Source organism: Polyodon spathula, chromosome 1, assembly GCF_017654505.1.
Source record: "Polyodon spathula isolate WHYD16114869_AA chromosome 1, ASM1765450v1, whole genome shotgun sequence".
NCBI classification, from domain to species: domain Eukaryota; kingdom Metazoa; phylum Chordata; class Actinopteri; order Acipenseriformes; family Polyodontidae; genus Polyodon; species Polyodon spathula.
The window spans coordinates 26,215,857-26,233,014 of record NC_054534.1 but is presented as its reverse complement, the minus strand read 5'-3'; the positions used below and the strand labels follow the sequence as shown (position 1 = coordinate 26,233,014).

The window sequence follows — 17,158 nt, the reverse complement described above, 5'->3', positions numbered from 1 at the left end:
AATTGTACCTATCTTTAAAAATGTTAAATTAGTTTCAGCAGGAGTGTTTTTGCATACAAAACAATTGACAATGCTTGACTTCTGTGTGAAGCCAAGCTGTTTACTGTTTTTGATCACCAAGTTAAATTCTGTAGGACATGCGTAAACATGCGAGTTCTGTTAATTACATGCAGGTTAATTATATGCTTGTCTTTACTTACTTTCTACTGTGGAAATTAAAAACTCCACGACACCATTTTAAAAGGATAGCAGGCTTGTATATCCCAGTGCCTTGGCTAAAATCCAGTACAATTGTGACTTGGCTTAATTCTCCCTTTGCTTGGCCAATTTCAATTACAAAAGGCAGGGTGAATTCCACTGTATTCTTGTGTTTGTGTTGCTATGTACTAAATGTGCATACAACTATAGCCAAAAGTTTTGCAGCACCCTACTTACCGCTTTGTAGTTTTCCATTTACTTAACATAAAAACTGACAAATTGAAAAATGTGACATTTTGAAACCCAACATGAAATAGTGTACTACTATTACGGCTTCCGGTAGACTTTTACAATATAATTTTGTAGTTTCTTTGATTATATGATGTTAAATAAAAGATCTAAAATTATGTTCATATCGTGCTATTTTTACAAGCAGAGAGTCCCCCTCTCAGAAAGCATTAGTTACATGAATGATACATTTCTAAAATAGACTATGGTTTATCAGATTATAGTAAGCCCAGTGAACTAGCCCACGCTACACTACAAGTAAACTGTGTATGTTCTACTAAAGAAGAACTGCATAACCCAGATTATCAACAGAAAGAAAAACAGTACACAGGAAAGGTCATTGAGTCTGAAGTTATGTGCAGTAGCTTTTGATTGTAAAGTACACTACTGCAATTCTGATAGCAAGCTACCTGCCTGCACTAAAATATGCTGCAGCTGGTAAGATATGTATTGGTATAATTCCTCATCACGACATTGCAGTAAATGTATCTGTAAACAAAGCTGGTAACAATATGGTGTAGAATTAATTAACTGATATTGGTAGTTAACCAATGGTGACATTGTGGAAGAGACTCAGTTGTCAGGAGATGGTGACAGTTGAAGACATCGAGTTTGATGGGCTGATATTTTAAATCTGAGGTTCTTGCTTGTGCACCACAAGTACTTCTGCTTGGAGGAATACTACCTTAGCACATGAAAACCACTATAAGTACCACTGAATTCATCTACTTCAGACTTTGGTATGTTGAGATGACCACCAAACTTATTCCCAATTCAAGTGATTAATTTGACAGTTATCATATACCCCAAAACATTTATGTGAGCAACTTTGATAATTAAAATCTCTAAGGAAAGCCATAGAAATTGGGAAAGAACAAAATAACCAAACCCAACAACAAATGCCACTTAAAGTAATTTTTAAATTTGACCCCAAACTAGTCTGTGTCCTGTCCTTTTACAGACCTAGAGTTATTTTCACTTCTAGTTTTAAAAACATAGAACATATTTCCAATAAAGTTACACCTTTTTTCCATTGGTAGGTACTGTAGAAGAACTCCACTTGCACCCATGTGTAAAGGCCTTGTGTAAATATTGCACTCACTAACCGGCTCAGAGCAGCGTTTCCTCTAAGCTTTATAGATACTGAGAAACTTGCCGTTTTGACTGAGAAAGGGTCAATTATCAGTGAGAAACCTTCGACCACGCATTAACACTTTTAATATATTTTTGTTGCACTATACAATTTTAAAACAATATTCCAACACAAGTATCTCAACAATTTTACAATTTACTTTAAAAAAATTTAAACAAGACATTTACTGTGGCTCTGCCTCTGATTTTAAATCATCCTCTGATCCTATGCAGCACTGTCGGTTGTTATCAAAAATTGCTTTATACTACTGCATAAAACACTGGCATCTGCACTGCCTTCAACTGTAACCATCTTTAGGGCTACTAATTGTTCCATTCTTGGGAATATCAAATTCCGTTTTTCAAAAATAGCCACTTCCATTTGTTCCCACTTTTTATTAATGTACTAATAATTAAATATGGCACTTGAACATAAATATAATGTTGGCAGTTAAAAAGTAAATTTAATATGTACTACCACAAATCTTTTTTTTCCCCCCTCCAAGTCGCTCTTGTTGCTGTAATAGTAAGTAAAGCATCTGAAGACACTTCAAACCTGTCAATGTTTATAGACATCACTTGGCTCATTGTTGGCATTACAATAAGCAGGAAAAACTAAGAATTATATTACAGTTCAGAAAACTAAAATGTGCAGCACAGTTGTGAGAATCATATTTACAGTCTTCCACTAACACAGTAGTTCAGTCTACAAATAAAGGTGTTTTGAAAAGACCTGTTTAGCTTATTGCTGGCATTTACAATAACAATATGAAACAGTTCAGTAACAGTCCAGCAATGTCACATGAGAGTAATCCTATGTACAGTACTCCACAAATTAAGTTGAGCGTTTTACTGCCATGATAATAACCAGGATAAAATATGAAACAGTGATAAAGGTGTGTTGACTGATTCGTTGCTCTAAAACAGGTTCACTGCTATGTATTACCCGATTGTAATTTAAATAGCGCCCCTTTTAACAATTGTTTCTTTCCTAATTCTGCAGTGTTATTTGCAAGATTTAAAAGAGGCGTGTCTCCAGACAATGTCTTTATGAAACTAACGGTATGTAGTGTATACATCCTTTACACAGTAGAATGATCAATTTCCTTAAAGCTAGAAAAATAGTTTTGAGCTAATTTCTTTGTCGTCAGTAAATACAATTTAATTAAGAAACGACCATGGTTTAAAATTGCTAATTATAGCTCCATTAAAAGGCAGGTAGCGTGGAATGAAAAACTAAACAATAATGAAATACGCAATTAATTTAGCTTACTTACTTTGGGAACGATCTGCCTTGATTACAGTACATTAGGTCTTAGTTTTCAGTATAGAAGAATGCAGTGCTTTGCCATTGTTGCCGTCTTATTTGCTTTCTTATTCTCTATGTGTTTACGACTGGCATTATGATATTTAATAGTAGGCGATCACGCGAATTACAGCAAAAACTTTAAGAACACTATCGCACAATCCTCATATAGATAATCGGATTTCTTTTAGCTCTGCCTTCTGAAATATTGTTTTTTTTCTTCGTTGGTGCAGCCACCATGTTGAGTTTCAACAGAGACATGGAGTGAAGTCACATGATGAATAAACTTGCAAAGAAAAAAATAATAAAATGGACATGGTATGTCTTCAATTACTGTACAGTTATGTTTCTTTTCGACTAATGTGCCGATTACATTTTTACCAGTTTCAAAACGCTTGAGATGAGTTCCGAAATGGTCTTTATACTTCTAAATAATGCAGGAAGATTGTATAACAAGTTAAAACCTGCAGTGTTCATGAGCAGCACTCTCTATAGAGGCAGAATCGCCAGACGCCTGCTTCACCCACCCTGTACCAGTACAGTAGATTCGCTGGTGCCCGAGCGAGCTCTGCACTAATGTGACATGCATTTTTACAGAGGGAAATCAGAGAATCAACTGCAAGACAGAGACAAATATGCTTATGTTAATGCTTTGTAAAAATGGTCTCAAAATAAGAGGTTTACCTCGACAGGCTGGAGTCTCGATTAAGGTTGATATTTATGAGAATAACTTGCGAAAGTTAGTAAACTGACTGCGAAAGTTGTTTCCAGTTGCCGAGAAAAATGTGCGCATTTTAGCCTTAGAGGGAATGCTGGATCAGAGCCTCCGCAAGTAAAATTTTACTCTCCACATTATATTGGTAATACACCACATACAGAACTCAACCAGCGATCAAATAAACAGCCAGCTTCTTAAGTTTAAGGGCACTTTAATAAACACTATCAGTTCAATGTACTGTAGATTGGCCAGGAGTTATTTAAAAAATGCAATAATGTTAATCTTTAGGACAATGTTTGGAAGAGTTACTGTGTACTAATTTGCTTGGAAAAGCTGATGTCAGTGATGAATGAACACTCTATTAAATGTGCCTTTGTGGTTTAACTCTTTATGCACATGTACAGTTAATGCAGTTCCAACACATAGGATCAACACATTTCTGTAAAATTTAAAAAGGATAATGATGTTGAATATATTTCTTTGTTTTGCTGTTTTTTCTGTTTATTTTACTGATTTTGCAGTAGCCACCTTGCTGGACAATAAGGTTTGTGGAAGAAACTTGGAATTCCAACAGAAGCAATTGTTACAATCTGCTTGTTGTGTACTGTAAATTTGAGAAAAAAGCAACTGTGAAAGAAAGCGTTTTTCAGCAAACTAAAAGGTTGAATACTGCCTGTTACTTAAAAGCAGGCCTTCATCAAAGCAAACCTTCTACAAGTCATTAAATCATCAATATTCAGGTTCTGGAGGATTAACTGTACCAGGATCACCGATCACTATCTTTAGCTTTAAATCTTCCATTAATAATATTCCATAAGTCACAGTATTCACATTTCCCAAAACAAATATCTTTAAAACATCCAACAAACAAAAAACATCACTCATTTTGAACCACTTCCTTTTACAGTTCAGGACCACTAAATCCTGGCTGTAAAGTCACTGAGAAGACCCATGGAGCACCACTGTCAATGGTGCACAACTACACCAAGTGCTCCAGATGAACGGCTTTGCCCTGAGAGGCAATGGTTCCTAGGCAGGGCTGGGTATCAGCAATGTCTTCACGATACGAACCACAATACAGTAAATGAAGCACGAAACAAAAAAAGAAAATATGTAGCACACAATTGTCTCCTTTGCTTGTGCAAGTGTTTGCAATAACACAGGTAAAGCACTTTTGGCCAAATAAGCTTGTTTTTGTTTGTTGTTTATTCTTTAAAAATATATTTCTTTTAAAACAAAATTACAAAATCAGGGCTCCAGACAAAAAAATGGTGGCCAAATTTAATTACAGGGTGCCGCTTCAGGAGCAAGTTAGTTGCTACCATATTCAACTGCTAAAAACACAACAACTCGTTAAGACACTAAAGTAATACTAAAACAGTAAAGGTTTGTACTCACTGGTTTGTTGCCACATTCTGCTGAGTGGTTAATCAATGCAGCTGACTACAACAAATTCAGCATGTTTATATTTTAAATATTTTGCAAGTATTATGTCTAGAATTGGTGACGGCACCTTTAATTGTGTACAGTGTAACATGGGAAATAGCATGCTGCAGCTCCAATGCTGTGTCAGTGTAGTCCTGATCTGAGAGCATGTAACATGGCCAGCTCTTGTTACCATGTTTATTTTTTCAGTTAAAGAAAAAAAAAAATAGGTTCAGTGAGTTCGTTATATTAAATTCACTACACCAAGCACATTATCATATTTTTTGATATTTCCATCCAAACCACAATTTTTCAACCCCACAATCTGACAGCTAAATTAAGTGAACTGTTTTTCTACTGCAATCAAGTAAGCTGTAGTACATTTAATTGTAATTCCATAAATGTGGAATTACAAAAAAAAGAGTTCTTTTTCACAGCAGTACACTTCCCAGTTACAGTCCCAAGTATTTCTATGTGTCCTGCTCTCACCGTTGTTAAAATCAGTTTGAGAACAGCGGACCCTGCTTTAGTATAAAACTCAGCTACATTACTGCTTTTCATGACAGTGACGTGTTAAATTACCATGCCTGCTTCTTTGGCTGAAGAGATATTATCAGCTCATCACCTAATTGGGGCAGCTGCTGCTCAATTAATCACTCTCAAACTCCTGACAGTAAACAATGTAACTGAACCCATTATATCTGGGATAGACGCGGCTGCTTAAAAAGATGCAACAGACAAACAAATCTGTTCGTGTTGACTCAAAACTATTTAGGCACCCTACGCTTTGACTAGTGGAAGACGGCATCGGTTTATTGGAATTCACAAAGAAAAAAATGTCAGCTTGATATGGTAACCTTTTCACTTCCGCTTTCTAAATTATTTACCTTTTTTGCTGCGTTTCACAGAGAGGCATTTTATGTCTAAAACGCTGAGATAGTTTACAGCAGCTAGGCAGAGATAAAACATCACAGGAACTTGTTTAGAGCAAAAAAAAAAACAGGAAACACTGTAAATCTGAGGTATTTGACTTAATTATATTAGAACATTTACTCTGCCCTATGTGTTTAAATATATGTTTTTATAACATTTATAAATATAAAGAAACGAGTGGATAAAAGCACATACTAATCACCTGAACTAAATGTATCAGGTACGTTTTTTTCCCCCCTTATTAATAATAATAATGAAATAACAGTTTTATTTATAAATATTTATTGAGAAAATAAATCAAGAGTAGTGTCCATTACTGCTTATAAGAGACCCTGAGGTGAAACAATGTCTTGTAATTTGCCCAAACATCAATATTTTTCAACAAAACTTTCAGGAAGTATTGTAAGGTTCCTCGGGTCATAGAATAACACATAAAAAAATACATCAATTCTAATAATAAATTATGTTTAAAAAAGTGAGTGTCAGAGTGTTCTTAAAAAAAAAAAAAAAAGGACATCATTTCCAAGATGCCACTGTAAATAACAGATTTTTAGCAAATTTTGATAGGAAGAAAGTCAGTCAAATACAGCCAAATAGAGGCTGTTCCGGGGGTGGGGGAATGCAGATGATACGACAGAGTCAGGAGATCTGTAACAGGAAAAGAGAGATTTTATCTGATGGATAAATAACTACCATTCAGACCGTCCAAGACAATTACACCACCCAAAAGAACATAATTAAGGACAGAATCAGTTTAATATAAATATCATTGTGTGCACAGAATTTTTAAAGAAAGTACCATCCTCTTGGTAAAACTCAACCAGGTGAATAATTTTTTCCTGCATCAATAAGATTCCTTGTTTCAGAACTGCCTTGTCAGCCCTAATCGGTGTCAAAAAACTGCCCTCTATTGTACTTGGGGCCTGCAATAACAACCATGGCAGAAAAGAGCTCCTAATCTCCTGGTGTGGAGCAAACACAACACTGCAAGTAGTCCCAGGCTCAACTGTCTTGGTTGCCTTCCTAGATAGACTTTAGAGTTGCTTAGAAATATCCATGTGTTTAAATACAAACAAATTAAAATAAATGACATATAGATGGTTGATTAACAGTGGGTAGTGGACACCAACAAACCACATTCCCAGAGTACAATATAATTGATCCACAAGTTGATTTTTATTTATTTATTATTTTTTTTGTTTTATACTGTTAAAAAACAAATAAATAAAATCATGGTCTACTTATTTATTTTTAATGTCAACCTTTAAAAATTTCTAGTGGCATGTGTGCGCCTATATTAAAATTGATGTTTGCACAAGCAATGTTTAGTTGCATATGCAACCAAATTAGGTCGCACTGAAGATGTTGTTTTGATTCTGATTTAGTTTCTGAGAATAAACACACAGTTATGTTAACCTATTCACACCAAGCCACCCCCCCCCCCCCACCCCCGCCTTGATCGGGGGGGATAGGATTGGATAGTAGTTATTTATATGAGATGAATTGGTAGTCAATGGGGATTCATCAATAGTGATTCAGTGTTTTGTTTCAGACTTTCCCTAAGTAGGTTATCACTAATGTCACAAAACATGTACTGTAAAGAAAACAAACCCAACAACATTTTACAGCCTTTGTTTAGTCAACATGTCCTTGTATATAAGAAAAAAATCAATTCTATCATATATATATATATATATATATATATATATATATATATATATATATATATATATATATATATATATATATATATATATATATATATATATATATATATATATATATATATATATATATATATATATATATATATATATATATATATATATATATATATATATAATATATATATATCTTGCACTTGCCTGTTACATGCGATTTCTGACTGTCACCAGTTTTCTCATACAAAGCCCATCTCACAGCCTGCATTTTTTTTTTTACATTGTGTAAATCAGTTTGTCTTTATTTGTGCAGTTACACAGCGCTTCCTCCAGTTTCACCAGACAAAAATGCAGCAAAAACAATGCAGACGAGATCAGCTACTGTAATGTAAAACAGTTACTCATTACTCGAGGTTTTTTTTTGTTAATCTCTGATCTTTAGTTGTTTTTGTGCATTTTCATTTGCAAGTGAACTGTGACATTAGGACCTTATCGAGCACCATATCCTACAATAATACTGACTTTGGATACTGTTTTAAATCTGGAAACTTTATATTATATATATATATATATATATATATATATATATATATACACACACACACATATATACATACACACACATACACATATACATATATATATTATATATATATATATATATATATATATATATATATATATATATATATATATATATATATATATATATATTAAATTACATTGCCTTATGTTGTAAGCAGTTCTGTGCATGGGTGTCCAGTTGGTCCAGTGCCAACTCTTGGCAAATTAAAATACTTCTGAAAATACAGTACTGTAGCAACAAAACCAACTGCAGTACATCTAAATGGAGTCCTACATGGAGTCCTTTTAGCCATGCATTTTTGACATTGTATCTTTTTGTGTTCCCTGAAGAATGGGATTGGAACTGGCCAACATGAAATAATCAGATATGCGTTACACTCTTTTAACCATCACTGCAGTAAAAATGTAATAGGGTCGGATATAAGAGTGCTGACTGTACATTCGAGGATATACTCCCAACCCCAGCGCCTACTAAGGTGGGAGAGGCAGGACATTTACAAAATCAAGTATAATATTTGCCTAGAACACACCTTATCATATTACACACAGCCAGAGTGCTTTAACCTGGGTGTGTTCCTCATGGCAGAACAATATGCTTCAAGTTGCCTGAACTTGTCTTGCAAGGTGACCAAAACACTCAAGACCTGAGTAAACATTTGACTTCCAATGCAGCAGACACATACATCTGTATGAGCCTTTACACAGAAGCATGGCAAAGTGCCTCTGTGTCTCTGCCGGGGCTGCCAGCATTTTATAACAGATTAATAGGATGCAAGTGCAGTTACGATAGTTTTATAAAATGTGTTTGTCTACTAATATTGTATAATAAAATTAAATGCTTTAGTATTGTATAGTAGTACAGTTAAATTGTGCGTCTGTTTTTAAACTGGACAGCGAGTCACCACATAGCTATCTGCCCAGGATTAGTTTGCTCTTCAGTGAAAACTGCTTGCTTATACAGCACCCAAAGCTTTAACTTGTCAGGGTTATCATGTGCAGGGTTTGTCAACGACCGGTTCACAGCTGCAGGTGACACACGGCTCAGGAAATGCAATTAGTTGACAGACATTCAAAAAGAGAAAACACTCTAATAAATGGATGCCAGGAAAAAGTACCACGGGAAAATGGCTTGTGGCTATCAGGAGGAACGGGGGGGGGGGGGGGGGAGGAATACAAATCACAATTTACAAACGAATGAAAACAGCAAACTGGGCTCCATTGTCAAGGCACTGAGGAGTCCACCAAACAGTCTGCAGTAACTCTAGATAAGCTGCAGAGCAAATATGACTGACTGCTACTGATTATGTTCTTGGAAAAATAAAAAAGCCCAGAAAAAGGACAATGAATTTATTTATTTATTTTTTAAAATTTGTTATTTTCAATGAGAGCAGTATTATCCATCCCTGAGTAATCCAGAACATCACAGGCAACTATAGCAGTGTATTTAATATTCAGTAACAAAGAAACGCATTACAAAATCCCCAAGATTAGGTTTGATTCAGTCCTCCTCCATTAAACTGTACTGCCCTTTTCAGATGCACTGATTGAACACAGCATATTGTCAAAACTGATCATGCCCCTTTACCACCAACTGTACGCATCACGTTTTGCTACTGTACTTTTACTATGTCAGCAAATCCCAGTGATCTATACAGACAACAGCACTTTGAAGGTAAGGAATATGCCAATTATTTTAGCTTGGGGGATTTTAATTGTTTAGAGCATTCAAAACACCTGGAGCAATAAAACAATACAAAACAAGTGCTGGTGTGAACCCCAAACTCAAACACTTCACACGTATTAGTGTCCAGATCGAGTGAATGGACTGCAGTTTGTACAAGCAATAACAACTCCAGTTAGGAATAGGCTATACATTGTAACCTAAGAAAGATGTGGTTAGATCACCGATTTCATTACATTTTGACCATACTAAATGTAAACATTTTACATTATTACTAGTGTTAGTATGATAACTGAAGTCATCAATGCAAGTCATTGATAAAACTTTAAAACAACAATACATTTTCCACCGTCTTGTCCTACAGCAGTTGGCTACAAATGGGCAAACCATGTCCCATCTTTTGGAGAACCACCATCTTTGTAAGATATCTCATCAGAATCAGTAGCATTTATTTAAAAAGAGCATGTTATCTATTTAGGGATATCAAGACATCTAGTAAACATTCAGTCTGAGTAGCAGGGTAAAACGAATACACAGTACCACCCCAGGAACCACAAATCAGCCGGGGTAGTCCAACACCTTTTACACAAGTTTACCAAAGGCAGCTGAAAGTAGTTTTTCATGCATAAGCTGGTTTTGTTGAAAATCAAGCAATGCTTTTTTCTTCACAAAAGAAGGAGGGCAAGGACTCATATTTATTAATTTATCATCTGCAGAAGATATGTTTATATATGTACAACTAGTTTGCACGGGAAGTCTGTTCTGCATTTCAGTCACAAATGTTATTTAGAAGAGGTGTCCATAAAAAGGTATTGCTCAAGGGTATGTGCTATGTGGACTTGCTTTCTGGTATACAATACACAAATCTCTTTATGGGGCTTAAATTAACTGTGAAATAAAGATAGAGGCTGCACAATGTGTAAAGGTAAATCTCTTCATGTTGTCTATTACGTACAGTTATGTGTGTGCATGCTGCTTTAATTCACCCCTGCCATTTAAATAAACAAATTTCATTACTAACCTCAATGGGCTGGGAAGGAATTTTCAGTTTGGACAGCTTGACCTTGGCATTGGTTTTCAGATCCGAGAAGTTTTCATAGGACTGCTCGTGGTAGTCCTCTGGGGGAGGTTTCAGTTCTGGAGATTCATTTGGGGCTTGGTCTTGCCCATCCATTGGTCTGACATAAGCTGTAGGCTTCTGTTGCATGACTGGATTTATCTTGGATGGCAATGCAGGTAGGAAAGTCTGTGAGGGAAGAGGACCTGCTTCGCTTAAAACAGAAACAGAAGACTGAATGTCCCTTTTGCTGCCATCAATGGACATAGTGACTGGGTCCCCGAGAGGGGACTTCCTGTGGCCCTCCCTGCCTGGAGCTTCAGAATCACTTGGCTCAAAGGAATGTAAGGGGGACAGTGGCTCAGAAGGTGGGGATAGAGCAGATAGTAGCATGGGGAGCTTGGCACACTCCTCCAGATCTGGCCACCTGTCACTCTTTCTTTGGTGACCACTGCTGCTGTTGCTCTGCATCTCCCGGTTACCTTGGTTAAGGTCTGGACCTTGGCTCCAACTGTGTGATGATAAACTGGAGCTTTTGGACTGCTGACTGGACAAGTTCCCAGAGAAAGTTGGCCTCTTCTGGTACTGGACAGGGCAGCTTCCTGGGGCTGTGGCGCTAGGAGGGCCCCCGGGGCGCTGAGGGTTATGGAATGGGGGATGTGTTCTGTCTGGGAGTGACAGGCGGTCAGTTTTTCCTTGAGAGGTCAGGGGGAGGGCACTTTTGGGAATGCCGATTAGATTCTGGTGGGACTTGTTGCTTATCAGCTCCTTCACCTCCTCGTAATTACCCAGCATGCTCTGAATCCAACTGGACAGCTCATCTCCCTTGCTGGTCTGCAATGACATTTCAAATAAAAGAAAGCATCCAATATTAAAAAAAAAAAAAAAAAAAAAAAAAAAAAAATGCATGCACGAGTTAAACGTTAGCTAATCGCACCTGTGCTTTATACTGTGCTTAAATGCGAGGCTGGAGGTTTGATCCTTCCTGGCTGTGGTTGCGAGTTGGTGACTGCCTGTCTGCCTCCCTGTTTGGAGGATTAACAAGTCCTACAGTACAAAAAATAACTGCAGACTGACATGCAAATCCAGTAATCCCTAACTGACTCCACCCTCGCCTGCTTAGATTCTGTTTTTCACTATTACTGATACAACAGTATGTAATGCAATACTAGTGTTTGCATTTAAAAGGGGAAACAGTCTGTCACTATACTGTTGGTTTAAAATGTCCATCTAACAATACATAAAAAGTCTCAGTGCACTTGGTAACAAACACTATAAAATAATTTCCAGAGTGTAGTCTAATGGCTAGAGGAAAGGGCTAGGAGACAACAAATCAAGTTCAAATCCCCATCTTAGACACTCTGTAACTTAGTCACTTTGAGTCATTTCCGAGCTTTGGTACCACTCCGCTTTAAAACGTGGAATTGTGGGGTTGGGTTGTAGTTGGGTTTATAAATCACACCTGCTCTGCAAGATTGCTGTTCCAAGTCACACAGAAGAGATCTACTATATGAAAGGCAGCACTCACCTTTGTGATCATAACACACTGAAAACACTACTTCTGAAAAGACTCCTAAAAGCTGAAATTCTGAAATGATTCAACCACACAGACACACACAGCTCCAGCTGAGTAAACCCTGGAAATTGAAAATCTGAAAAAGTAGTAAAGCAGGTTTTAAAAAGGTAGTACTCTACCTTATATGGCTCGCCGAAGAGAGGGGCGCATTCCAAGAAAGGCTCCTTCTCCTGGTGAACTTCTTGATTCCGACGCTCCCTTTCTTTAATGCGTAGTAAATTTCTGTCTTCATTGTAAAAGCTGTGGAATTAAAAAAAAAAAAAAAAAAAAAAAATAGAACAAATTTCAACCTGGATATTCTAATCCTGGTTCATCACTGGTTTATAAACTTGGTTCTCATTTGGCAATATTATGTAAAATCTAAAAAATTCTACAAAAACAAAAAAGGCATAGGAACAGATTTAGAAGCAAAACAAACAATCTGCATTAAGTGGTATTTCACTGTGTGGCAGCAAGTGAAAAAGGCCACGCAGCATTTAACTGCTCTGGTACTAATCCCAGAAGGATTTATATACACGTAGAGATTTTTTGCTTGTTTTTGTATCTGAGAATTCTAAGCCGACCTTGCTGTGGCTACGAGGCACGGCTGAAGTGTGATGTCATGTGCTGTGCTGTGTGTTGGGGAACGGTATGACTGAAAAACACAGTTGCTGTATAAGGAATTCATGTTGACAAGGTAGCCAATGATTTTAGATTGTGTTAATTTAACAAGTTTACAGAACACTATAAAATGTTAAGTGATGTGTCACGAATGCTGGGTGATCTGTAGGTTCTAAAAAAAAAACTACTGATGAAAGGGTTAAGCTGTTAAAAATCAAAAGATGAAGAGTGCTGCGTGACAGAGCTATTGAAGGTAAAGCACTTTGCCTTGCCAGATGTGTATCATACAGAAGGAATGCCAATGTGTCAACAGAACTGTAAAGTATTTAAAACATTTCACATTCAGAAGCTAAACTCTGCAATTCTCCAAAACAATGTGACAGTGTCCACTGCGGATAACTCTTATTTCAAGGAGGTTACAGCCTGAGGGACCATCCAAAATTGTCATCTTTTTCTGTGTACAGAGCTTTAAATGAAGAGGGGTTGTTTGTGGGCAGTGTACACTTTGATTTAAAAAAAACAAAAAAAACGGAGACACACTTTTACAGAGCTTGAAATATTCAAAATGCCTTCCTGCAATAACAGTACAGCTACCAGTGATGTCATTTTTGTCACAGTTCATGACATTTAACAACTGGTTGAGAAAAAGCATCTGTTGTTTTTATAAGGTGACCCTTAAATCTGTTTCTAATTTTTTTATGACATTAAAAACACAAATGCTGTAAACCAAAACACAAAAAGGAAAGGTGTGCTACTGTGTAAATAATCCAAGCCTATTAATTTGCAAATGTAACTTGAGCCAGCCTGTTCCACAACATTCCATTACAGACCGCTGGAGCTTGCCTCCTAGAAGCCTACAGTAACTATTTGTTTTCTTCAAAATGTACTAACATTCACCATTACTGGCACACCGCTAATCAGCCTCATGTACTGCACACTGCTGCTATAAACAGATAGCATTTACAAACCTTGGTGCTCCAGCCAAAGTGGCAACAACAAGGTCAACATGCAGAGCAATTACAGGAGAAAAGGCGCAAGGGCGTTAACACCCTAATCATTTTAAAAGACCAATATGTAAAAACAGTTACTGTACTGTAGCTACTCTGAATGCACAATGGCTGTCTAAATACTGGTTTTCAGAGTACAGTGTGTCTGTATTCAATGCAGTTAAAGCAAGTGGGTGTTAACAAATGGGAACTATGTTATGTTCAGGGCACTGCACATTAGATCTAAATGTAAAGTATTAAATTGTATATTACATTGAAGTAGAGTAAATTGTGCAAGAGCAACACTTGCCTGTAGGACTGTACAGTCAGTTTAATGCAATTGCAGTTACCAAAATAGTTCCATACATTTTCTCAGTCACGCAGTCACTCATAATACAGGTCTCAAATGTTTAGTTTTGAAAGAAACACATGTTTCTTATATCTGGAACTAGACCAAGGTAAAGAAAACTCTTGAACTTCGTGGGTCACTTCATCTGGAGAAATTGCCTCCCCCCCTTTACTGGTGTTTTTCCTGTCAATGACCACATCAGCTGCTTCCCCTATTGACCAACATCTGACACTGCTTGGGTGAAAACCAAGGAAGTGAAGTAGTAAGACTTCTTGGGAGGCATTGCTTGTGAACAGGGGCTTGTTTAACCTGGTGAAGTACCCTGCTGTATAGCTTGTTTTAAAATGAGACCTATGTACAGTTGTTCATGGAAGTGCAAAAAGAGACTAGTTTTAATGTTACACTTTTTTTTTCCTTTCAGAAAAATGGACAAACTGTTCACTCGCTTTTGGTTTTTAAAATATTTCTTTACAAAATTTAAGAACAACAACTCCCCCACCCCCCAACCTCCGTTTTGCTTCCCTGTGCTAAATTAGAGCTCACAAAAGCATTCATGTAAACAGTTGCTCACTCCCTTTCCATTTCAGAAATACCATCGGTTTTCACCAAGCATTTTGAAACGCGGCGAAAGTGTGGTAAAAATGTATTCAAAATATTAGTCGAAAATATTCATTTAACTGTATCATAGTAATTCAAGGTGACATGTGCATTTTTTTTGCAAGTTGAGTTTATTCATCACGTGACTTCGCTCGTGTCTCTGTTGAAACTCAGCATGGCAGCTGCTCCAATGAAGAAAAAAGTGCAGTGCTTCAGTAAAAAAGTTAAAAAAATCTGATGATTACCTATATGAGTTTTGTTGTCATTCCATTGATCATGTAGGAGTCAATACCATTAAAAGATCATATTGTCAGCTGTGGTGTAGTCGACCCAGAAAAGCGCTGGTACTTTTTTCAATAGGCAGAACCTTGACCTAAGAGCTAACTTAAGAATCTACAACTTTTTTTTTTTTTTTTTTTTAAATGAAAATCAGGCAGGACTTTCCCCGAAGTAAGTAGACAAATGAACTGTGAGTTTTATTATTGTTTAATTTATTTCTCTCCATGCACCCTGCCTTTAATAACGCTAATTAGCAATATTAAACCATGGCCGTTTCTTAAATTACATTGTATTATCCGACGATGAAGAAACAAGCTCAAAGCTATTTTTCTAGCTACACATTCAAAGGAAATGTATCACTTTACACCGTTTTTTTCACAAAGACATTCCACAGACACAAGTCTTGTTATTTGCTAAATTTAACAAGCAGAATCGCAAAGAAACAATTGAGAGGATTAATTATGCATTTACATTAAAAGAAGCTATAAATTACAATCAGGCGATTCACAGCACAGAACCTGTGCAGAGCAACGGAGCGAGTCAGTGTGCCTTCTTTTAAATCAGTGTTTCATGTTTTATCCTGGTTATTGTAATGTCAGTAAAACTTAATTTGTGGAGAACTGTACATAGGATTACTCTCACATGACATTGTTGGACTATTACTAAACTGTTCCATATTTTTTTTATTGTTATTGTAAATGCCAGCCATAAGCGAAACAGGTCTTTTCAAAACACCTTTATTTGTAGACTGAACTACACTGTTAGTGGAAGACTGTAAATATAATTCTCAGAACATTTCTTGGTTTTCCTGCTTATTTTAATGCCAGAAGTGAGCCAAGTGATGTCTATAAAAATTATGACAGGTATGAAGTGTCTTCAGGTGCTTTACTTGCAGCAACAAGAATCTTGGCTTTAATAAATATAAAGAATTGTGGTAATATTTACTAATTTTAACTATCAACATTATATTTATGTTGAAATACCACACTTAACATCTTGATAGAAAGTAGAAGGAAAAACTGGCCATTTAAAAACAGAATTTGCTATTCCCAAAAATGGAAAATGAACAGCCCTAAAAGATGGTTATAATTAAAGGCAGTGCAGACACCAGTGTTTTATACAGCAGTATAAAGCAATTATATGCAGGATACCAGTTAAGCATGCAGTCTGTATCAAATCAGTACGTTTACATGACAAAGCATTTTCCAAAAACTAATGTTTTCGGAAAACAGAAAACCGATTTTCTTAAACATCACTTTTCTGTGTTTACATAATTAATGATAGAAAAAATAATTAGAATTCAACTGTATACATGGATTGAACTTTTCGGAAAAAGCTTTCGCATGCCAAGTACTGTTGTAGCCCAAGTACGATTGTAACAGACCGGACATTTCTGCGACTGAACGGAGACCAATCCAATAACTCAAGTGATTTATTGAAGTGTCAGGTCTTAAATTCAAAGACTACTATACCATACCTCTATTTAGATTCCCCACAATGTGCAATCAGCCTTTCCAACAGCTCATCCTGTTCTACATTACCATTTTTTTTTGCAGCTTCGCTATGGGCTATTAACAAATACATACAGCCTTTAACATTACTTTATCCCTTACTAGACAAATGGACACATGCAGACTGACTGCAGATTATTATAATTTTCTGTTTTCTAAAACCACATGCAGGAGAAAAGGGTCGAAGTGTGCACATGCGCAGTATGCTATTTCAATAAGTTTTCCGAAATGTGCGTTTACATGATTTACATTTTGTTAGTTTTCGGAATTTAATCGG

General features: G+C 36.4%; 1 protein-coding gene across 3 annotated transcripts in view; it reads right to left on the bottom strand.

The window, feature by feature from the left end:
• LOC121316180 (AF4/FMR2 family member 1-like) overlaps positions 1-17,158 on the bottom strand; it is an 85,867-nt gene that overhangs the window by 26,174 nt on the left and 42,535 nt on the right. For all 3 annotated transcript variants that reach the window (XM_041251075.1, XM_041251065.1, XM_041251056.1), the window contains exons 3-4: positions 12,679-12,799; positions 10,948-11,817 (exon numbers count right to left, since the gene is read on the bottom strand). In XM_041251075.1, coding sequence (XP_041107009.1) covers positions 10,948-11,817; positions 12,679-12,799 — 991 coding nt within the window. The remainder of the gene's footprint in view (positions 1-10,947; positions 11,818-12,678; positions 12,800-17,158) is intronic.